Here is a 24,008-nt window from a genome sequence, read left to right as displayed (position 1 = left end):
AGGAAAAGGAGAAGGAGAGATGTACAAAGTGATGGAGTTTGCCTTCCCAAATCACTGTTACATGTGGTGGAGCCCTGCTTTCCTGGGGATGGCTGAATACCTGCCTGACCATGGGAAGTGATGAATCCATTCCTGCTTTGCTTGTGTGTGCACCTTTTGCTTTACCCGTTAAACTGTCTTTATCTCAACCCATGATTTTTCTCACTTTAACCCTTTTAATTCTCCCTCCTATCCCATGGGTGAGCCGAGATCCCATCACAGAGTGAGCGAGCAGCCATGTGGTGCCTAGTTGCTGACTGGGGTTAAACCACAATTATATATAGGCATTTAGAATCCCACAACTGTGGTATATTATGTGTATCTGCTTGAAAAATCATAGGAGGTTCCTTTTTTTTATTTAAATATAGATACATTCTCTTATTGGGTTACAACTTTCTTACTCTCATTAATATCTGTTCAGTCTGTGTAATGAGTCAATACATTCCCATTTTCTGCAGAGAAAATAAAACAAAAAACACTCATCAAGATTAATATGATCCATAAAGGCAGAAGATGATTTGTCTTTTTTGAAGAGCTAAAACTGGGGTAAGATGTTCTTTCTCCCCCTTCCAGTGACTTCTGTATTTGTATTTATAAAACAACTCTACCTCAAAGATAGGCTTAAGTCTTATAACAATTAGAATCATTATTAGGGAAACTGTAAATTTAAATTCTTTATAATCTTTTCTGTCTGTGGATTTTGAAGCACTTCATAAAGTGTGCTTTGGTATAAAGCACAAAATTCTGCAGACCACTGATAGCTTCAAATCTTCACATTTCCTTAATTGCTCCCCAGGTAAGTAGGATAATTTGCTCCAGACTTATGGCTACTGTGGCAACCCAGAAACTGACTGGAATATTAAATTGACAGGCTGTAGCAGGTTTTATAGGCTGAACTGGATCAGAGGTTTTGCCTGAACAAAGAAATGACATAAAATATCCTGCAAACTGGATAGAAACACAAGGTGGAAGCTGGTGGTGGGTTTTTGCATTAACTTCCTTTCCTTCAAAAAGAGAATCCCAAGAAAAGAAGGAATATTAGGTGCAGATTTTAGAACTGGTAGGGCAGGTAGAGTTTCTCAGGCAACAGCTCATTTGGCTTCCTCTCTTGTAGGGGTAAAAGGCAAGGAACCAGTTTGGACCCTGACTTTCCCCCTCACACAAGAAATTTACCATGTACTTACTCCTCCTTCTCCCTGATCAGAGAATCATGGAATGATTCTTTAAGAAACCTTAAAAGTCATCTAGTTCCAACACCCGTGCCATGGGCAGGAATCCTTCCACTAGACCAGGCTGTTGTTAAACACCTTAAGTACAGGGAATCCACAACATCTCTGGGCAGCTTGTGCCAGTGCTTCACCACCCTGCCAGTAAAGAATTTCTTCCTAGTATCTGACCTAAACCTGCCCTCCTTCAGCTTAAGGCCATTCCTGATCCCAGTACCCAAACCCACACTCTGGCATTTTTTTCCAGAGACCAAGGTGAATACTAAAAGTTAGATAAACTCAATAATGCTCCCCCCTGCCTTTTTTTTTTCCTTATTATTTCTAATAATAAGTAAAACAAAGCATTAGATAAAAGACAAAGAAAAGTTGGTGTCCTGTTCTCCCCTTCTCTCCCCCACTGAAGACTTGGCATCCTCACTTTCTTTGCCTTTATTTCAGTAAAATTGAAATGAATTTTGCTTTCAAATAAACACTGTTTTAAACACAACAACTCTTAATCTGCTCTCTGGAAAACAGATGGTAAATGTACTGTTGCCTCTACCTCTTTGGTAAGCTGATTGATCTTTGCTGAATTTCATGTGCAGTCCTTCTAAGGTGCTGAAGATGAGGCCATGGTCAGGTACCAGAAGAGTGGCCCCCACCTGGCTTCCTAGGATGTGAGCCTTCCAGCCAAAAAGCAGAAGCAGATGAAGGAAATGATTCATGGCAAAAGGGCTAGATTTGATACCGTGATTTCTCATACATGTCCAGACAAGCCAAGGTCTTTTTAAAAAAAATTGATTATAATTTAAAACAAATCAACCAGACAAATGCTGTTTGAAGTCATCAAAGTACATGGTATAAAAACTCGTCTGCCCTCTAGTGCTGTGAAGCAGCGTGATATCTAGATGCACTGATCAATTTTTGGAGGAGGAAGATATGTAGCATTGCAACATACAATTTCAGCAACTTTTATCACTGCCAAAGGGAGAGGAGGGGAGTTTAAAAGGTACTTAATAATTTTTGTGTATGAACTTGAGAGAAATATGATCTTAATATCTGAAACAAAAACAAAAGCTATAAAAACGTCTTGAAACAGATACATTGTGTAACAGCTTGTTAAAGGCACTTTGGGATAAATTGGAAGTGCTACCACTCAATCAAATAGAGAAAAACCTGAAACAACATCATTGATTGGGAGTGTTATGCTATAAGTGAGATGTGTTGTCAAAGCTTCTTTTAAGTAATGTTTGCAGTTGTGTGGTGAGTGCCACTGGGGTGTTGCTGCCCTCTTCATTCCAGCCTTGGAGGGTCTGGGGTTCGGTGGAGATGTGCAGAACAGTCTCACTGTCTCAGGGGCACCAGAGTATGCTGGCAGAAAGGGAAAAGATCATATTAAATGGCACCATTAAAGCTCACGGCTCTATCTTTACTAGTTTAATCTCATAAATTAATCCACATCCTCCTAGAATAAGTCTTCAAAGAGAAAGAGGTAATTGGATATAAATACTCTCTTACCAAATCCTGAATTACAGTGATACGGCAGCAGGCAGCTTTGGGCACTTTGATCTCTTTGCTTGATTTTCATTCCCCTTTTAAGCCTTAGTCTTGGGCCTTACTGTTTCATTACTTTTCCAGTGCCAACTTCTCTCTCTGCTTACTAGTTTGTCCTCTAGCCACTCCTTGTGGCCCTTCCTGAAGAGGCTCAGCCTTCACCCCTAATTATTCTTTGCTAGCTGTTCTTCTCCTTGTGCTTTTCCTGCAATGAAGCCAGATGAAATATTTGTGCCCACACATGCATATAAAACCCTGCCAAGACTCTGATGTGTGGGGCCAACTTTCTTAGTGCATTTCTGGTAAACCTGCACCCCCATAGCACAACTTCTGATAAGTGGGAGCTGTGTAAACTCCTACTCACACAATACACCATGGAGATAAAGCCCTTTGTCTTCTCCAAGTGGAACTGACAAGTTTTCATCACTCTTTTGATCACCTTGAGTCTCTTAATACACTCTGAACCCTGGCTTGCCTCTTGCTGTCACATTAGATTGATAGCTCCTTGAGACAGCAACTGCATTTTGAATTAAGTCTGGCAAAACAGGCCCCTTGTCCTGATTCAGTGAGTCGCACCTTTGGTGTGACAGCAAGATGGATATGCCCAAGGAATTCCTGGTGCCTGAAAATGAAAGGCTGGCAAGGAAACTGAGGCTCAGGCTGAGAGTAAGTCACCTGGGTCCATCACAGTGTGACTTTGCACACTCCCTGGACAACTTTTGGGCAGACTGCTTAAGTCCACAACGCACTTGGTGCCCACAAGGTAAGGGGTGGGACTGCCAGCACCAGTGTTCTTCCCAGCAGACAGTGGTCTTCCACATGGAACATTGTGATTCAAGGATGTGATTTGATTTGAAATGCATGAGGTCTGAGGTCAGCAGTCTAGAGTAAGACTTGAATAAGAACAGCAAAGGCTATGCTAAAAATTCCTGAAAATATTATCCTTGGTATCTGCTGCAAATTACAAATATAGCAAGTACTCGTACTTACCAAAAATTCCTAAAGAGCTGAATCAGAATAAATACTGGTTTTTCTGTGAAGTTGTTTGCTACAACAGCAGAAAACTGACTTTGGTGATGAAGGAACACTTTCTAGTTCTGATTTTGTGTGAACAGGAAAAATAAGAGCGTATTCTTTCATTTTAGTGTTGGTCCATATGTCTTGGTAACTCCAAATGAAACCAGAAGAAAACAGTTGCAGCAAAGTAAGTTGAGTTGTCTAATATCATAATACACTATTTTGACTTGAATAACTTTGGGATTTTAGCATTTTATTGCTCTTGCAATTTTTATCCTCATTTTTACAATGCTTTTATATGTACAGATATGACAGTAATGCCAATGCCATGAGCATTCTCCATGATGATGTAGCTTTTCTTAAGAGTTACTCATCATCTGGCTTCACTTCACGCAGAATAAATCTCGTCAGAAGGGTTTTGGTAGTTTCAGTGCAGGAGTTGTTCAAGATGGCTTCTGCAAAACTATGCTAGAATTAGCTCTATCCAACTTTTACAGGATTTAATTCATATTTGGGAACTTTGAACAGTCTCAGGATTAGGAGGAGGAAGAATAAAAATATAAATAAGAAATATTTTTGGAAATACTCCCATGTGGAAACAAAAGCGACTGCAGACACTATTGGTTCTTGAACATGCCTTTGAGTTAAGCGGTTCTTCTACTGAAACTGATAAAAGTAATTTTAGGTGGAAAGTATTTGTGGATATATATTCACTTTTGCTTAGCTTTGAGTCTTGCTGGTGAAAGTAGCTAAGCAGGAGCAGGCGGAATCTCTACCAGAAAGATCAGGCCTATGTTGAAGTCTTTTATTGGCAAAGTTACAGCCAGAGTCAGATGTGAAATAAATTCTGTATACAGTGGTGACTGACTGGGCACAGCAGTTCTACACACCTGGGCATTGATTTATGCAAGACATGAAAGCTGAAGGAGTGTGAGTCAGCACTTCTCATGTCTTGAGTCCTCGAGGAAACAGTACAATCAAATCCTTTCTTCTCAAACGTGTGAATTTGGCTGAAATGCTTCACCAGCAGGCTGGTGTGGGTTGGGTTTCCTTTGGATGCAAGAAAGAAAATGGATTTATCATGAACCAAACTATATCTTTGTGAAGGAAGAATAGCAGCATATCATCTTAGACCTGACTATCATGTTAACAGCAGAGGTGCTGCTGCTCTAATAAAGATCTGTTTGCACTTTGTGGTGCCAGTGTGGAAGGTCTGAAGCATGTCAAGTATTTCTGTCTTGGACGCTGGCAGAAATAGGAGCTCACTGGATGCAGTCTCTACTTAAATGCTTGTTTTAAAGGTGAAATAAAAAAGCTGTTCTCTGTCTTTTGGGTCTCTTTAGAGGTTTACCCAAATACTGGCTTTATGCTCTTAGAGGAGGGCTGGTGTTAGCCTCCAATAGCCATAGCCAGCCATTAGGATGCACAGTTAGTTTGAGTGAAATAAGTTTCTAGAGCAACTGAAGTGCTAGTGTAAAACACAGCTCCTCTTTCCACAGGCTTTGTTGCCTTGCTATTTTAAGGAATTGTTGTGCTTTTCTCTCTGTCAGTCAACAAAGAGAGAAGTTAAATCAGCCATTCTGGAGCATATGGCTGCACCCCGGCTGTATTGACTTGCACTGACTACGCTGGGAGCTTGCTGCCCATCTCACATGTGGGTGCCTATGTTGAAGTGTCTTAATTTGAAGCTGATTCATGCATTCCTCCTGTTTTTATTTAGGGAGCATGTGGTTGGGAGGGAAAATTACTTTTCTTTTCCCTGCTGGGGAGCATTACACCACAAGGATTTCCCTCTATGCAGTAATAACATCTTCATCGTAACAACTTCTGCTTTACCTGAAGGAATAAATACTGTGGCACTTACCTATAGGTTCCCAGGGGGTAAAAAGCAGTCTATTAGCAGTATCCTAGCTGGTTTTGGCTTTACTTTTGGGGTTGAGTCCTAGGGTTGCTCACCATTACAGTATCAAGTTAGGAAAAATGTTTGCCTCATTAGCTAATTATTGCAGTGACTCTGTAGCCTCTTGTGGCCGTGTCTGCATCTCTTGAGAAGCAAGCTGGTTCCTGGATGGTCTTCAGGATTACATGCAATTAGCTGTAATGGCTGCTTGTTAGTATTCCTCTAACTTCCATATATTTATTTCTTTTTATACCTGCTCAGTTGCTAAGAAAGAGCTCGATGACCTGGAGCAATGGAAGAAAGAACACAGGCCAGGGCCAATTACGTTGGTGCCACAGAGACTGGGTAAGACATGGAAATCAGCAATTGAGAATTGCAAAATTTAATTTTCCAAGACATGAGACATTTTAACTTTTCCTCTCTACTTATTAAAAGAGATGCATTTTCAATAAGGGCTGACATAAGTCTATTGTATGTGCTCTGTGCTTCTTGATGATCATGGCAAGGAAGATGTTTCTGAAACAAAACAGCACAGATTGTCACTCAAGAAATCTGTCAAGGGCAGGGTAGAAAATCTGTACTACCATTTGGGGAAAACAGGTGGATTAACCCTCCTGCTGTTTACACTGTCTGTGGTTGATGTCTCTGAGGGGGCACACACTTGTCATTAGTGTGCAGATGGACAGCATGTTGGAGAGCCTCCAGGTACCCATAAGAAAACTCCTCTGTGTGCTTTCCTGGCTGTTGGTTCTTGAAGAGGCAAAAGTGATCCCTGCAGCTTCATCGTTTGCAGGCTAAATGTGTGTGAAGCCCTGTACTACCAGTTTTTTGAAGATAACAGACAAGTAAATGAAAAACATGGTAAAAAGCTGCAAGAACTTAAGACACCCTGAACATAACTGATGTGGTTGCTAAGATAAGATGTTTTCTAGATGGGTGAGGAGAAGTGTAGGAGATTTCTTAAATTGTAACCACTATAAAGTACTGAATTTAGTGATATTTCTGGCTTAGTTTTAAAAAGTTTTAGAAAAGAAGAGCTGCCCCTCCTTACCTTGGCTTTTGTAGGAGAATTTGGGGTGCACAGTGCAGGATATGGTCTGCTTTGACCTGCAAATTAAGTTCTTTCTTTGCCAGGCTACACAAGATAAGTTTGTGGTGGTGTCCAGTGTATAAAAATGTACAGCAGGTGGAAGATAGAGGAATTTGAGCTGACTCCAACCCAGAGCAGATTTTTGGCTCAAGGTGATCCTGATCCTACATGTTCTGCCCTGCAGCTGAGTCACAGTTGTTTGCAGTGGTGGCAATGCCCTGTATTCAAATCATGTGCAGTTGTGTGGCCAGACACAGTCTTTGTGAGTTCACATGTAACATCTGCTTCTTGCTTATGGGTAGTTTTTAGAAGACGTACTTCTGTCACAAAAAGACCATAGAGCTTTTTGCTGAAGAATGTGAAGTCTGGAAAAAGAAATTTGACATATTTGGTGTGTGCAAGCTGGCTACGTGACTGAGAGTGTCCTTAAAGCTGCAGGGACTGAGTGTAAGGAGTCCTAACTTCTGGCCCCACTGCATTTAGAATCCTTCTGGGCAAAGAAGAAACTTCAGAGGAAAAAAAAATAAAGTAAGAAAATATGATGTCATTAGTCACTCTCTAGCTGCCACTAAGACTCCTGGAGGCTGAGACACAGGTACTGTGTTCAGCGCCTCTGAAAAGAACTGAGGTGCAAAGATTATTAGAACATATCACTCCCACAGGAACAAATTTGGAGCTGAAATGGCATCTCTAATTTCACCCCTGTAGGTACTCATTAGGAGAAGAAAGTATCATGTGTTATTTTCTCAGAGTGATTTTAAGGGACTGCACATCTAGTCCAAATCACTAAATAAAATCACTAAATAAAGTTGAAGTTTCTTAAAGTTTTTTAACACTTGTGGTTTCCACAGGGAAATAAGTATTCTGGCTTTCAACTCTGTAATATTTGACTGGAAAACTTTCAGGCATCATGGAGAGATGAGAGCAATGAAGGATGCAAGTCCTACTCTCCTCTGTAAGCAACAAGTGGAGCAACAAATCATGCCTGATAAATGCAACAATCGCTTTTCTGGTATTATTATATATGATCACAACACCCTCTGACTTTAGTGAAGCATTTGACACATTACAGCTAAGGCAACTTGAATGAATTAAACCTGGCTGAAAGGCTATAGGCAATTTCTAATAATGATCAGAAAAATATTTGTTCCAAGACAGCATCCACTAGTACCAGCAAAAAATCTACAGTGTAAAAAGAAATTTTGCTATTAAAACGCTAAAAAAAAAAGAGAAAGATTAGACATTTAAGAGGTTTCAAAACCTGTTTAGCAGGGTTTTATTTTCTAGACCTGGGGAAGAGACACTCTACAATGCCAGCTGTATGCTTATTGCTACTTTAAGCTTATTGCTTGTATACTGTATGGCCATTCTCTCTGGAGAACTTATCCTAGGGATTTATTTGCGTCCATAGAAATGTTGCCACGCTTAGGGTATTGATCTCCCATTCACTGAATGTCACAAAAGCTCCTAAAGATTAGTTACCTTCCATTAGTAAATGGAGAGAGCTACCTTTAGACAAGAGTGATCCCTCCTAGTAATTTTTACATTTCTGAAAGGTCTTGCAATTCATAGAATGGTTTGTGTCTGAAGGCAACCTAAATATCATTCAGTTTTAACTGCCCTGCCATGGGCAGGGATGCCTTCCACTAGACCAGGTTGCTCAAGGCACAATCCAGCCTGGCCTTGAACACTTCCAGAGATGGGACATCCACAGCTTCTCTGGGCAGTCTGTGCCAGTGCCTCAGCACCTCACAGTGAAATATGCCGTTATTATATTCAATGTAAATCTCTCCTCTTTCAGTTTAAAGCCATTCCTCCTTGTCCTATCACTATATACTCTTGCAAAAATTCCCTCTCCAGCTATCTTCCAAGCCCTCTCAGGTACTGAAGGGCTGCTAGGAGGTCTCCCTGGAGCCTTCTCCTCTCCTGGGGGAGCAGTCCTGGCTCTCTCAGTCTTTCTTCACAGGAGAGGTACTCTAGCCCTCTGATCATTTTTGAGGCCTTCCCATGGGCTCCATCCAGCAGGTCCATGTCCTTCTTCTGTTGGGGACTCCAGAGCTGGATGCAGCACTGCAGGTGGGGTCTCACCAGAGCAGAGCAGAGGGGCAGAATCACATTCCCTCAACTGGCTGCCCCTGCTGCTTTTGATACAACCCAGGATATCAGGCACCTAAAGTAGCACAGATTGGTCCAGCTGCTTCTGTAGAATTAGGAGGCACAAGGAGGGGAATTTCTCATGAAAACAATAAATTGGGGAAATACAGCCCCCATCCTCAGAATGGAGTAGGGGCTGTCGTTATTTTTTGCAACAACTGAAGGGAATAAATTATTTCCCTTCCTACAGAAAGAAAATACTTTGGAAAATAAAGCAGAGTAATAGAATTAAAGTCACTGCCTCAATCCCTTGAGACCTAGTATCACTTTCCTTGTGTGGTTGGCTTCTTTGTTTGTGGGGATTTTGTTTCTTTTTACTGAAGGCTGAACATTATGGCCAGAGCTTTAGATGTTCACAAAAGAGAATCCATGGCTTTGGAAAAGGATGCTTTCTACTACCTGGATATGAATGTTAGGTCTGTGAGAAAGGCTTTTACTTCCATTTCAGAAAGGGGGCTCTTCCCTGAGCCCCAAGACATTACTTAGAAAATATTAACATGATAGCATCCCATTGGAGCTGGCAGAGTCCAAGATCCTAAATTTGATAAAAGATAAACTTTTAGCAATAGAATTTCTGACTGTATGTGTGTGAAAAACTGAGCGAAGGTGGGGATAGCTGAATGTGAAAATGAAAACTCACCTGCAAAGCATGACTGATTTTCTGAAAATGGAATAGTTCCTCAGTAAACTGATCATGTATTGTAGGGACATATTTGTTGGTAGAGTGGATGATACAGTGAGTGCTCTGTAAATAATAGGCAAGTGCTTTTGATGGATGAAAAAAATGATCAAAAAGATCTCCTATCTGTTCTCTTTAATATCAGAAAGCTACTGTAATTATGAAAAAATTCCTGTATATGCATACATCCAGTCTGTTATAGTGCTGTATTCTGAAATGACCGGCATTTGCAGTTAAAATGCTCATACAAAGTACCATTTATATTTTTGGTTTTTTTTAAGGTGGAAATGAATCAGAGGCTCAAGTACGACAAAACCAACAAATGATTCTCATGCAATCTAAATACCAGAAAAAGGTCAGTAAGAATAAATGTGTTTGTTTATTTTTAGAACTCAAAAGAAAGCTTTTTCTGTAGTGTTTTGTATGACTATAAAATGAACTCACAGCTGCTTGACAGGAGAAAGTCATGAAACCTGAAGGAAGGAGCAGAAAATCAGAAACTAATGTTCTGCACCAAAGAAAATGAGAAATCTTTCCATAAATATGTAGCAATCTGTATCACAGATGATATCTCAAATAACAACCAGAACAGTTGTAAAGCCACTTAAATGCCATACTGTATCTTCCAGCATGCTGCTTATGCTTGGACTAATTGATCAATGTACCACCCTGTCCCGTGCTTATGTGGAAATGTTGTTCCTGTTACAAGAGGTATAAATGCTTGCAAGTTATCAGTCAGCTGTGTGAGTCCTTGCATGGATGCCCATTTATCAGTCCTAGATTTTTCAGTCTTCTAAAGCCAATATTGCAGTAGCTGTTGCACGGCCTTCATAATTCAGTGTCTTATTTTAAGTGAAAAAAAATCCAGAAACTTTCCCCTAACACATTTTAGATTTGAAAGATGTGCACTGTAGGAGTCAAGTTACCTTATGTGTTCCTTGTATACATAAACTTCCTCTGTTTATGTCACACAGCACAAAAGAGAAGAGTACGTAAAAGCAAAAAAGGCAGCTGAAGAAGCTGAAATCCTGAAAAAGAAGGCAATTCAGAGAGAAAAGGTAAGTCTGGTTACTGCAGACTTGAAGCCATATAACAGTTCATGTCTTGATGTTTGATTTTGCTCAGCTACAGGGAGCTGGCTAATTAAATTCAGTGGTAGCCCTGGATGGTATTGAGGAATTAGGAAATGTAGTCTTCCTTCTCTTCATAGCTGACTGAAGGATGCCTGCCCAGGGTTTTTGGGGGCTTGAGTGTTCCTTTGGCTCATCAGAAACTCCAGCCTTTCTGTTGCATCTATCTGGCAGAGTTAGCAGAAAGGGAGGTCAGAAGTAAATTGTGTGCAGGTTATATGGTTCACTTTGGGATGAGCTCCCTCTCTAAGATTGGACTGTAGCAGTTGGCACAAAGACCTTATAGAAATCCATAATTGCCTGGGAAGAATACAAGAAATTCCAGCCTGTCGGATGGAAAAGATATCCAAATCATGGAACAGTCAGTGTAGTCTACCTGCGTTGTGATGAGAGCACCCTGAAATTCAACTGCCCCTCCAGCCCTTTTACAGCCAGCACACACAGGTGTCTTGTTAATAGGCCAGATCACTCTTCCTTCTAATATTCTCCATATATTGACACCAATGATAGCTCACTCAAAAATTTTCTTTTATTATTTTTAATTTTTTTGCTTTCTGCAGTTATTCTCATAAAGCATCTCCTTCTTTGTGCTGTACAACCCTTTGTAAAAGTTCATTTGTGTCTCCTTGGTGGCAACCGAGTGCTACTGGCTTGAGAATGCAGTGTGGAATTTAAATGAAAAATGAAAGGAGAGGGAGCATGATACTGATGTGCTCATTAACAAGGAGAGAAAGGGAGATTTCAGGTTTGCACATTTTGTCTCCACAACAGTAAAAATGATTTTCAGTGCAGAAACTGAATGTTGAGAGTTAATTAAAAAGTCGTCGATACTGGTTGGCATGCAAGGGCATGCATAAACAAAAATAACTGTATTTGCTTCTAGGTGAGGGTTAGACTGTTCCTGGTCTCTCAGTGGTTAGTATTATACTTTGGGCATAAGCCCATATACAGTAGCTTACAGGGGCAATAAATACTATCTCCTGAAAATGTTGTTAGCTGTTACCATCTCTTGTACAGCTCCAGACACAGTGATGATAGCAGTTGAAGAGAGTAGATTAATTATTTAATATATGTTGTTTGCCCGTGGGCATTGGACAAGAAAAATGTTACAAGACTGCTATAATTTCTAGTTACACCTGGAAAATATATTGATGTATCAGGTTTGTTTTCATGCTCTTTAATTTCCTTACCTTCACTCCCACAGATTATAAAATCTTTATAGATGTTGTAGATAGTAAAACCGTAAGTATCTGTTTTTGCTGAAGGAGGATGTAACATTGCAGCAAACATCTTTGCCAAACAGACTAATTTGACTAAATAAACATATACCCACAAAGCAATCACACAAAACAGAGGTGTGTGAAAGGGAAGTCTTAGTTTAAATTTTTTTATTCAGATTGTCTTCCACAATAGTGATTGAGCCGATGGAGATTTCTTCTTGGAAGATGATTAGGTATTAAATATTTAACCTTTTAATAAGAGCATGCTGAAAAGCAACTGGAAAGTGCCAATTTGACTATCTCACCCTGTCTACAGATTAAAGGCTCCCAAGACCGGAGAATGACACAGATCCTACTGGTGCTGTACAACCAGCGTTGGGCTCTGTTTACCAAAGGAAAGGAGCTTTTTATTTGAAGTGATAAATTTGTATTCAGCTGCACCTGTAGGGCATTGGCTGAGAGCATGTCTTTCTGCAAGTTCACAGGCTGTCTTTCCTTGCTGGCCAGCCCTTCTTTTGCTCAAGCTTATTATTCATTCAATAAAAAACAAATTGTGTGACAGTCTGAGAGGAGATAATAGCTAGCCAGCTTTATCAGCAGGAGCCCTGGAACTTTCACAGCTGGAAAGCTTCTTTGCCAACAGACATGAATGGTGAAGCCTTATAGACTAATGTGTGATGACTAGAACGGGTGCTGACACTCAGCTCAGTTCTTCCTTGATTGTAAGGATGATGTACTGTAAGCCAGTGCTGCTCGTGAACTTAGGATCTGTTTATGTTAGTGTTTTAATGCTGGTTTTGCAGAGAAAAGCAGCATTCCCTCTCCCATTATCTTTGTGAACAAGCAAAAACTGTGAGTCCGCCAAAGCAATACACAAATATGGAAGGTTTGCCTCACTATCTGTGCGAATCCACCTGCCTCTCTCTGTCATTCTTTAATTAACCATGGGGTTATTAGCTGCTGGAAGACCAGCTTGGCATCTACCTTGTCTCTCTCTAGCTTCCAGAGAGAGGAAAGAGTCTTCATTCTGCGCTCCACAGGGCCACCTTGTGTGAGCAAATACTCAGGTTTCCCGTGCACTTCAAGACAGACTGCTTGTCCTGGGACTGTTGGGGTTTGTTCATGCGGTAACCAGGGGCTGCCTGAGTTTGGGTATGGGAAGCTAATGATTGGTGCTCAGTTAAATAATTCGGAAAAGAGTTTGTAACATGAGCAGGGAATTCCCTTTTTCTGTATTTTTCCCAGATGCTGAGATGTGTGTCTAATCCACAGAAAGTGTTTAAGTACATGACAGGTAGTTTTTTTATTATTTTCTCCTTAGTAGTAGATGTCCAGAGTTGGTATTTTTTGTGCAGCCCTTCACATCACAGTGTTTGACCAGACTGGATCATAATTTCCTTTGTGTCTATTGGATGAAAGGACTGTCAAATTTTGTGAAATTACCCAAATTTTGTCAAATTACGCAAAAAATAAGTAAGCAGCTTATATTAGGCAAGCTGATACTTGGCTTCTTGTTTTTTAAACTTTTCTCATTTATGTTGCATGTAAAATTGGATGATTTCAGTGCAATGGATATTTCTGTTTCCTGTCACTAAATCTCTGTTGCTGTTACCCTTCCTTTAGCATTTCCTTTTATAGTTTAGGTCTTGACTGATTATTAGAAGATTCAAACAACTTGAAACGATAAAGCTCAGTGTGATTACACTGAAGGCAATGTTTTTTTCTCTTACATAATGCAGTAAACAGACCTGCCATCTTCAGAAACTGTCTTATTTAGGATAAGCTGTAATTTTGTTTTATTCTTTATCAAATCATGTGCTCTTTAATTTGACTGTGTTAATCAGCATGAGTGGCCTTTTTTCAGGAATTTTTTAAAACTGGGCACTTTACAGACCTTCTGCTAATATTTTTCAATGTGTTTACCTTCAATATCACAGCTGTTCCACTCTTGGCTTTTTGAACATGGTGCCAAATGTGGAGTGCTTTGGCAATGTCTATTGATAGATTGTCATTAGTTGGAGAATGTGCCCGTCCTGTCGCCTGTCACTTGCATGCATCCCTAAGCAGGTGTCCTAGGGTAAACTTCCAGAGTAAAAAATAGTCACACCAGGCACAAGTGTGTAATTTCAAGATACTGGAGTTTTCTTCAAGTACCATTCTGGTGGTAGAATAGCTGTAGGATATTCCTTTATTTTTTCATCTAGTGGGAGACAGGGTTGGTACTGAAGGTTTGTATTTATCAAAGTTAATATCACTGTTCTCCAGATGTTACTAGCTAGGAGCTAGACCACAACAAGTCCTCTGAGATTTGGATTTTTTTGGAACTTTTTGAATTTCTCTTTTTGAACTTTCAGGAGCCTTGCAATATGATGGTGGATTCCACATCCAGTGCTTTTTGAGCAGTGATGGCATCAGCTTGTGGTGTTGGGCAGTGTTGGGGAAAAAGCCTGGGAGCTACGGCTGGTGTCTCAAGGGTATCAGCATCACCTTTGACAATAACACAAGCCATAAGATTTCTTTTCTGCCTCTTTCCTTTCTTTTCCTGTAAACTGTGAAGCTGCATAAATGAGTGGGAGTTTTTTTGCCTAACACATCATCTCTGTCTAGGTTAGGGGCAAACAATATATGCCCTGAACACTAAAATCATCCATACTGTGTAGTGATGTTCCTTGCTACAGTTTGGTTAAATTATTTCAATTGCATCAGTATGTCATACATTCTATCACTGTCTCTGCATGTCAAATGAGTGAGCAGGACATCTTATTCAGAGATTCCCCTTCCTCCTTTTGTTTATTTCTCACTGCCTTTTTCCAAATAACAGCTTCTAAGTCTTTTGCCTTCCAGCAGTTTTTATCATTGCACAACATAGTGGCTCTTTTCCTATCTGCAGACATCTGAAAGGATTTTTTTCTTAATCCTGTGCATGCAAAGGAGGAATTTGCACTTGTTTTGCAAATCTCTTTCAGACAGTCATTCTTTATCCAATTAAAAAATATGCATCCTGAAATTGCCAAAGGCAAAGTGATTGAGTAACTGCCAGCAGAATTGTAATTTTTCTGAAATGCTTTTCCTTGCAGGACAGAAAGAAGATTATGGAACTGGGGATTTCAGCCCTGTTCTTAACACCCGTTACCCACTTAGATGTTTCCCCTTCCTTGTTCTCCCTGGCCTTGCACAGTACCTGTGCTTAGGCACTGTTCTCTCCCTGATTTGGGGCTCTGGCCACAGGGGCCATTTTCACCTACACCCCCCTTCCCATCTCTGCAAGGTATTGTCTGAAATTTCCAGGGCACTTTGTTCAGAGCAATGTCTGGTTGCTGGGTTACCAAGCAATTACCTTTTTTCCTTTTGAGGGTGGGCAGTGAGCAGAGTGACAGTCCGAGAATGTATTTTGCTCCACATGAGGGTTGTTGTGATCATTTCTTGGGAGCTCTTACTGGAGCATCCCCCCACCAGCTTCAGTGTGGGAGTTCAAAATACAGCAGGATTAAATCTCAGGCTGGAACTTCTAATTTGTGCTTTTCATACACTGAACTGCCTTTTAACTGTTCTTCCCACTGGACCTAACTGCATCCTGTGAGCCAAAACAAAAATTTGGCTGGCCTCCTTTCCATTGGAATTTAGTTTGAATTGCATGTTGCTGCTGTTGCAGCAAGTTCTTTAGTTTTGCTTTATTTTACTGTATTATTCTACTTGAATTTGGGATTTGGGCAGCTTAGATGATACTTCCACTGGAAATTATGTGCAATTTTATATTGAGGGACTTAACAATTTGTGTGGTATCCAGATTTATGGAGGAGTTTTACGTGTCAAGGATTTGGTTGGCTCTTGCACCAGATATGGTATCTGAGGCAGAAGAATGCTGGTTAAGTACAAATGTCTCCCATTTTCATTTGTATTCGCACGTATTCAGCTGGCCAGTACCTAACTCTCCTGCAGGTCAGCTCTGTGAGCTACATGTGCTCACATCGCTGCACTGTCAGTGCCACAGGACTATCATCTGCTTTGGTGCAGTGGTTTAGGGCTTCTGCCTTTTTGTGAGGACCAAGATTGCATCAGCTGCACCCTGAGATGTCCCCCAGCAGGGCTGTGACATGATGGCTGTGAAGGCTCACAAGGCCCTTTGGGTAGATGGGTACTAGGAGCACCATGTCATTTTCTGGTTTAAACAGGTCTCTTGGCTAGGAGATGTTTGTTCATGAGTGAATACCTTTAAATTTAAGATTGGGTCACTTCTGTACCCAACTTCTATAGATCTTTTAAAAACAAAAATATTGAAATATTTGAATTGAAATAATTGATGTTTGGTTTTGCTTTTTTGGAAACCTCGAGTATTTTTTCCTGCTCTAGGCAGAGAGACTTGAAGTTAAAAAAAGACAAGAAGAAATGCAAAGAAGAGAGATGTTTCTTGAAGATCAAAAGTAGTAAGTAAAATTTGAAATCTATTACCTAAGATTCCTTATCTACTTGTCCTTTTGTTTTGCTTGTTTGGGTTTTTAATTTTTATTTAATATTGGATTTGGCTTCTGTAGCTATTTTTTTCAATTTTTGACTTGAAACTTGCCATTTCAAGAAAATGGGCACAAACTGGACCACGGGAGGTTCCTACTGAACACTTTTTTTACTCTGAAAGTGGCTGAACATGAGCACAGGTTACCCAGGCAGGTTGTGGATTCTCCCTCTTTGAACATATTCAAAAGTTCTGGGCAGCTGTCTCAAGGTGGCCCCATTTGAGCAGAGGGTAGGACAAGATGACATCCAGCAACCTCAATGATTTTATGATTCTGTGAAATAATCAAGCCCCCTCCACACCTTATTCTATCAGAAATTTTGTTCTGTATACCTCTCTTAGCTTCCTAAAACATACACTTTGAAATGAAAGTTGTGAATTATAAAATGACTTTGTGCTTTTGTTCTCTAACTGAATCAATATGCAATCATTCAATCCAAGACTAATTATCAAAACAATATCCAAATTACATCTCCACCCATTTATTTTGTTGATTAGTACAGAGGTTTATCCCACATGTAAATAATGAGGACTTCCTCTATTTAGCACAGTCCTACTTAAATGTGGAGATATGTTGTAAAGACCTATTTCCCAAGAATACCTCCCTAATATCAGATTTAGATACTGCCTAGTCCTGATATAATTAATTCCACTGGCAGTGAAGTTCCTGCCTTGCCCATTCACTCCACCCCATTTATTTGTTTTTAACTGATCCAAACTGATTCTATCACATAATTAACACACAATGCTATTTAGTCACCTTTCCCCTTTTTATCTTTGGCTTCTGAAATTACTCACCTGTATTCTTAGCCTGATTGATTGCTTTTTCCTCCTCTGTGACCTTTGAAGAAGTCACTTCTGTCCCATGCTAGTGGCTCCAGTTCCTTCATCATTTGCCCAGACTCTGTTCTCTGAGGTACAGACATTTTAGTGCTTTGTCACTGACTCTAGCTTTTCTTGTATTTTTCCTTTGGCTTTAGGCATAGCTCTTTCCCTTAATATGTTGCCAGTATTTGTCTCTAGATATTGCTGTTTGGCTTGCTGTTTGTTCTGGTGTGGATGCCAACACACATACACCTTGATTCCTCAGGAATTCTGAAGACTGCACAACTTTAGATCTCTGCCTGTTTCTGACAGACTAGACCCTTTGATTCTCTTTGAGCCTAAATCAACAGCAGAAGCATCAGATCTTTGCAGTGCAAGGTCCTCAGTTATGGGTCTTGCTTTTCCTCAGGGGATTGTCAGGGTTCTTGTCTACCCATTTAATCTGATTTTTTATCTTGTGGCATAATGAGCTACAAATGATACATATCTCTTCCCTCCCTTCCCCTTCCATGCCTGTACCTTTTTTTTGCTTAGAGTGAAATGAATTCTGCTGTTGAGTGCCCTTTTCCGTTAAAAGTAAATTTGGTTCTGCAAAAGCAGGCCCAAACCCTCTGAAACACAGGAAAACAGAAAATGGCCACAAGTGAAAAATTCCTTCACCAAAAGGGTGGCCAAGCATCAGAACAGGCAGCCCAGGGAAGTGGTTGAGTCATCACCCCTGGTGGTATTTAAAAACCTGTACTCAGGGAATGGTTGCTTAGGGTAATGGTTGAGTGCTGGACTTGGCAGTGCTGCGTTAATGGCTGCACTTGATGATCATAGAGGCCTTTTCCAACCCAAATGTTCCTGTGTGGCCAGCCAGGTAGTCCCCAGGTGGTGCAGGAGCTCTGGCTGCCTGGGCACTTTGTGGCAGCCATTCTGCCCACTGATTAAGGAAAGCCTTGTGAGCATTCAGCTGGTGTCATCTCTGATGCGACTGAAAGTGAAGATGGGCTCATCACTACAGTGCCTCAAGCTCCATTGCTTGAGTTTAACTATCAGAACATTATTTGTGTGTACTATGTATTGAACATGCACCAGGAGGGCCCTGTGGATCCTTCACCTGGAGGAAGTGAGCTGAAAACATACCTCCAGTGAATGCAGTTTTGGTAAAGCAAGGCCCTTGCATGGTGCAGTGTTAAGAAAACTTTCCTGTCAGACCATCCAGGGGCCAGTCTGTCAGTCATTCCACCTGAACTGGGACTGAGGCCCCTTTGCAGCCACACTCCCCACACTCACACCATCACATCACATTCAGACCAGGTTTCCCTACAGTTCAACCCCAGTTTTCCCACTGCAGACTCTCAGACATCCAGATACTTAAATAATTTAATCACGGTGCAATAACTAAATAATAAAGTAGCAGCTTGAGCTGGTGCTTCCAAGGAGGCACCCTAAACAAAGGAACCCCTGGGCTTTTATCCCCTCACAGGCTAAGCACAGGGAAGCCTGGGGGTTGGCAATTTCTGTCATTTTTCCTACTGTCCATTCCCCTGACCAAGTGACAGGTCCCCAAGGCCCTGCCTGGGCCTCAGTCTCCAGCCTCCCAGGGCTCAACCTCAGCTGGACACTGAGCTAGCTGTGCAGAATGTATTCCTCTGCAGACACAATGACACTACTGCCTTCCCTGGCCTAAAGGAATTCTCTGGTGGGCACGGGAAGAGGAGGGTGAGGAGGGTGTACCACTGGAGGTTGTTGAGCATGCATTGCTAAGAGATGTTGGCATTGAGGAGCCCAGCATCCAAAAGTAATCAAAAGCTGTGTGACATTTCAGATTTTGTGAAGTAACTCCATTGAAGTACTGCTGGTTATTAGTGACATGTTCGCATAGAAGTGCTTGGTATTTAGAGATGTGCTTTTGCCTGCCATGCAAAAATGAGTGACTCATTACTTCCCTCCTCTAAGGCCCTTCATCTAGAGGCAAAGAGAACAAATATGAGGTTGTGCCCCTTTCCTCACTGTCTCTGCTAGGGTATTTTGATCTCCTTTGCTTGCTGGGAATGGAGGGAAGGAAGGTCATGTGCTGCATATAAAGCAGTGACCTCTGCAAAGTCCTGGCCTATAGAGCCATTTCAAAAGATAAGCTCCCTTGTTAGTCTGTCCTCTGTAAGATCTGTAGCTGCAACATCACAATTTTCCTGAGGAGATCAATGCCTACCAGCAGTCTCATTAACTGGGAAACCTTTTAAAATTGATCACCACCTCCAGCTGTATCAGCCTCCAAGGGGTACAGCCCAATCAGTACCTCTCCTGCATGAAGTGCCGCTTCTATTTGATAAGGAAAGGCACTTAAGATTCTCATGTCATTAACATGCTCTGACAATAAAGTATGATGCTGCCCAGAATTTCATTTTTCTGATTAAATTCCTGTCACTATTAAAAACAAGAACTTCCCACAGAAATCGTCTTTCAAAGCATCTAACATGAAGTGAGTGCTAAAAAGAAAGATTGTCTGTAACCTTTCGTGCTGCTTACAGAATATAGTCATTTCCCATCTCTTGAAAGCCTTGATAGCTTCTTTGTGTGCAACAGGTCCTTGAAAGTCAGCTGGATCTGTTACCACAGTTGCTTGAATATGTGTTTGTGTCTTGTGAGAATGTAGTCCAGACAGGCATGCAGACTGCCATGAAAAAGTCTGCAAGCCTCACAATTTTGGGATCAGCCCCTCCTCTGACCCTGATGGACTCAGTCTTTGTTCAGTGACTAAAACAGAAAAAACTCACAAGGTGTCTCCTGAAATAGCTGTGTATTAAAAGCCTTAAGAGCACACAGGAGCAGACTTTGGGGTGGAGAAGTTGCTGCATAGCATGATTACTGTACAGAAGAGAAGCACATTAGAGATTTGTTGGTGACAGTGTTGCTGTGATTCTGTCCCTGCAGATACCAGATTTAAAAAATGGGGAGTATGTGTTGACTTTTTATCAGAAACTACGTACACATAAAATGGACTTCTTCCTTCTGAGTCAGGGTATCCTGGATGCATTTTGCATTATTGGCCTGATTGTGTTTCTGTCAGAGTGCATTAGAAGGTAATGGAGGCTCATGTAGTCCATACTTTGCAATAACTAATCCATGGGAGGGAACAACTAAGTGCACATCTTTCCTAAAGGACACAAGGAACAGAATTTTTCAGGACATTCTCTCTTTAGTTAGTACACAACATTTGTCATTTAAACAGTAATGAGGATGGATATGTAATGACTGGCTGTTTCAGAGGCTTGCTGTGCAGGCTGTGTGGATCTGTGTCTGAGCTGTAGGGTGTCTTACCATGCTGTTTTGGCCCAGATCTCTAGTTAGATGCTTTTATTATATTTGTATTCAACTTCCCAGAAATTATAGTGTTGGATGGAGTCCACTGTTTTTCTAATAGCCATCTACACTGTTTTTCTAATAGCCGTCTACCTATTTATGTAATGGAAAAAGTAGTCTAAAAAATAGGATTACTTTCTACTACTACTTTGCTACATATTCATGCCTCTGTTTTTGTGAAGGTTGTATTCCTGTAAAAATTCCTGGCACAGCTGCACTTGGGTACATGTGCACACTCAATATATTCTGCTCAGAATTTGGAACTGGGAACAGAATTTGCCAGAGTGTCTCTGAGTGCATATTCCAAACACAATGCAGGAGGTTCACCAAACCAAGCTGATATACACTTGCCTGCCAAAGCAGCTTTCTCAAAAGTCATAAAATGCAGGAGAATAAAACCTGAATCAAAACAGAATTTTTATTTATTTATCAATTTTTACAGGATAAATGCTAGTGTCCTTGCCAGTTTTCAGTCCCCTATGATGTGTGATTCAAACAGCAGGCTGGCAACAAATTTTCCCCACAGAAGTGCAAGTGTAAACCTGACCAGACTTTTAATACAGGTTGCTAAAGAGAATGAAAGAGGGCTCGCACAAAAAGCATTTGCAGCCTTGAGAATCCTTTGTTTGCTTCTTTTTGCCACAATTGTCTTCATTTTGTTCATTTGCTCCTGATTATTTTAAGCGTTGTCAATTATTTAGCTAACAGGCAGAAAACTAGGCTTTTATAGACATCCAAAGGGGCTCTCTTGAGTGTAATAATGAAAGCAGTTTATTGAACGCCTGTGAGGTTGCCTTCTAATTGTGCGCATTAATCTGCCCATGCAAGCTGGCTGAAAATATAGAAGCAGATTGCACATGCAGATGGAGCACGCAGAATGGAATGCAATAGACTTATACGAAACTGCATTTTCCTTAAAACTGGATTTATGCTTATTACTTCAGATAATAAACTAAGCTTACATCTAAAATAACATCCAGGAATACTGGATGACTTGGTGGGAGGAACGAACAGCCAAGCTGTGTTATTTCATCCAGTCAGGGAAACAAAAAAAGCAGGTGGGTTGAGAGGATAGATTAGTTTTGAGTGTGGGTAGAAAATGATGAAAATAATTTTGCTGAGAAAGTTGCTTTTTATTTTTCTTTAAACAACCTATTTTTATACTTTCTTGAAGCCTTATACCTAAGATGAACTAGTGCCACTTTTTTTTGTTCTTATCCTCAAACTCAGGAACAGATGCTCAAGAGCTTGCAGACAAGAAATCCTCCTAGCCAAAGACAGCAGTGTTTGATAACTATCATTAGGTTTGTCCAAGTCATCTGTACAATGATCTTGCATTACTGCCAGTGAAGTCTGTGAATACTGTATTAAGTTTGGTATGTGGCTACTGAGAGGATTTCTGTTGGCAAATAGGTGGACTAAATATCTAGAGAATGGCCTTTCTTCATAGTAAAGGGCATTGCAGAAGAGCCATCAACATCATACTTGAATTTGATGTCTTAAAAACTTCATGTAATTTTTTTACCATGTAGCCTCCAACAAAAGGTGAGTCCCCCACCTACACACACTCCAGAAATGAACATTAGTTCACACTGGCAATTTTGGACATGGCTGATGTTTGCTTATTATTCTTACCCAAAAAGTGGACTCTGTCCTACAGCTCAGGATAAGAATTGAGGTACAGGAGAACCATGATCCCTGTGGAGTTGAAGGCATGTTTTTCACTGACAAACAGAAATGTTTTTACTACCTTGTCCCTTATCATGGTTCAGCTATGGGAAACAGGGCAGTTGCTTGGAACCTTCTGAATTTATTTAAACTGAGTAAACTGGCTGTGGTGCACCTCTGCAAGGAGGAGGGGAAGTGAGAGGAAGCATGTGTAACTGTGTACTAGCAAAAGTCATTTGTCTTTGGTGGGATTATTTTCACAAACACTATTATTGGCCCCCAGCTTCGTTCCCACTTTACCAAATTATTTTCAGTAGCAAAAGTCCCAACTACACCTCCCTTTGGAGGGACTTTCTCTTTCTCCGTCTTCCAACCAAGAAAGTGTTGGAGAGCTTCTCCTATTTTCACATTTGGTTTTGTTAGGCCAGTGGCCCTGGTAACCAGCCAGCCTACTTTGTGGGTGACAGCAAATGCCTGACCAAGATGCACATGGCCATGCACAAGGCAAAGCTCTCACTGGGGAAGGAACAAAGGCACCAGTGAAAACACAGCCACCATGGACCTTACTGAAATGAAGGGCAGCATTTCTTCTGGGTAAGCCTTTGCATGATTATGCAACTGCTCTTAATTTCTGCAAAAGTTGAGGAAGTTGGTATACTTAGCCAATTAAGTATGTTGGAGTGAGAAGTTGTAGATATAATTGCTGGTGCTGCAGAAAGATGTCTTGAATTAAATTTGGGGTTGAATTTTTGTTGTTGGATTGTTTTTATTTTCAGAGAGGGCAAGTCCTGTTATTTTTAAAAATTATCATGAAAATTCTGGGTAGATGTGTGAAATTAGCATTATATATGCAGTATGCCAGCTTCTTAGTTTTCTAGATGAGTTGGAAGAAAATGGTGAAGAATTACTTACAGGCAATTATTTTGGAAACTTATGAGTCCAAGACATTCAGCACTAAATGCTTCTTCTGTGGTCTTAGTGGCTACTCAAGTTGTCTACTCTTTGCAATAGCTATGATGATTTACCTGCTTTGGAGTTCTTTATTTTGATTTTTTTTATTACTATTTTTGAATGTTCTTAGCATACTTGTGGATGTTCATTAGAGCAGAATTGTAGTGGTGGAGATCCTGCAGCTTGAGCAAACAAGATGTTCATGAGCTGTCTTGTTTTCAGTAGTAGTAAGAATTGGCCATTATATTTTACAAATTGTCAAGAGAAATAAATAGATTTATGATACATAAAAAAGTATTGTGCTGCCTTTTTTTTTCCCAAATATACTGGCATAAAAGCCAGTATATTTTTTGGTATACTGGCATTTCAATATCCATCAATTAAAGCAAAAGAATTAACTGCCACTGGTTCCATTGGGGAAAATTAATGAAGATTACAAGAACCATTTTAATTAATGCATTTTTAATGTTAGTCTGTAAAACAGACTTAAAGCTGAGAACTTTATTTGTAGGCAGAAAAATTATTTTCTTTCTGTCTTTGTTCTGAGAGGAATACAGTCTCAAATGAAAAGCTTAGCAAGTGGTGCTGTGCGACTCCTGGATGGAGGAAAATTCCGGTGCCCGAGTCCATATCCTCATTCATGTCCCTAAGAATGAATCCTTTTCAAGACTTTTGTTATCCTTGTGCATGTGACAGTAGTTAAAAGCAATAGACACAC

At 40.5% G+C, this 24,008-nt stretch overlaps 1 protein-coding gene across 1 annotated transcript in view; it reads left to right on the top strand.

The window, feature by feature from the left end:
* Positions 1–24,008, top strand: part of EPSTI1 (epithelial stromal interaction 1) — a 49,800-nt gene that overhangs the window by 7,097 nt on the left and 18,695 nt on the right. Inside the window, exons 2-6 of the mRNA XM_058018426.1 lie at positions 3,944–4,002; positions 5,977–6,060; positions 9,920–9,993; positions 10,613–10,696; positions 16,339–16,412. Of these exons, the coding sequence (XP_057874409.1) occupies positions 3,944–4,002; positions 5,977–6,060; positions 9,920–9,993; positions 10,613–10,696; positions 16,339–16,412 (375 nt within the window). The remainder of the gene's footprint in view (positions 1–3,943; positions 4,003–5,976; positions 6,061–9,919; positions 9,994–10,612; positions 10,697–16,338; positions 16,413–24,008) is intronic.

This window comes from Melospiza georgiana, chromosome 2 (genome assembly GCF_028018845.1).
Source record: "Melospiza georgiana isolate bMelGeo1 chromosome 2, bMelGeo1.pri, whole genome shotgun sequence".
Lineage (NCBI taxonomy): Eukaryota > Metazoa > Chordata > Aves > Passeriformes > Passerellidae > Melospiza > Melospiza georgiana.
This window is presented reverse-complemented; position numbering and strand designations above follow the sequence as displayed.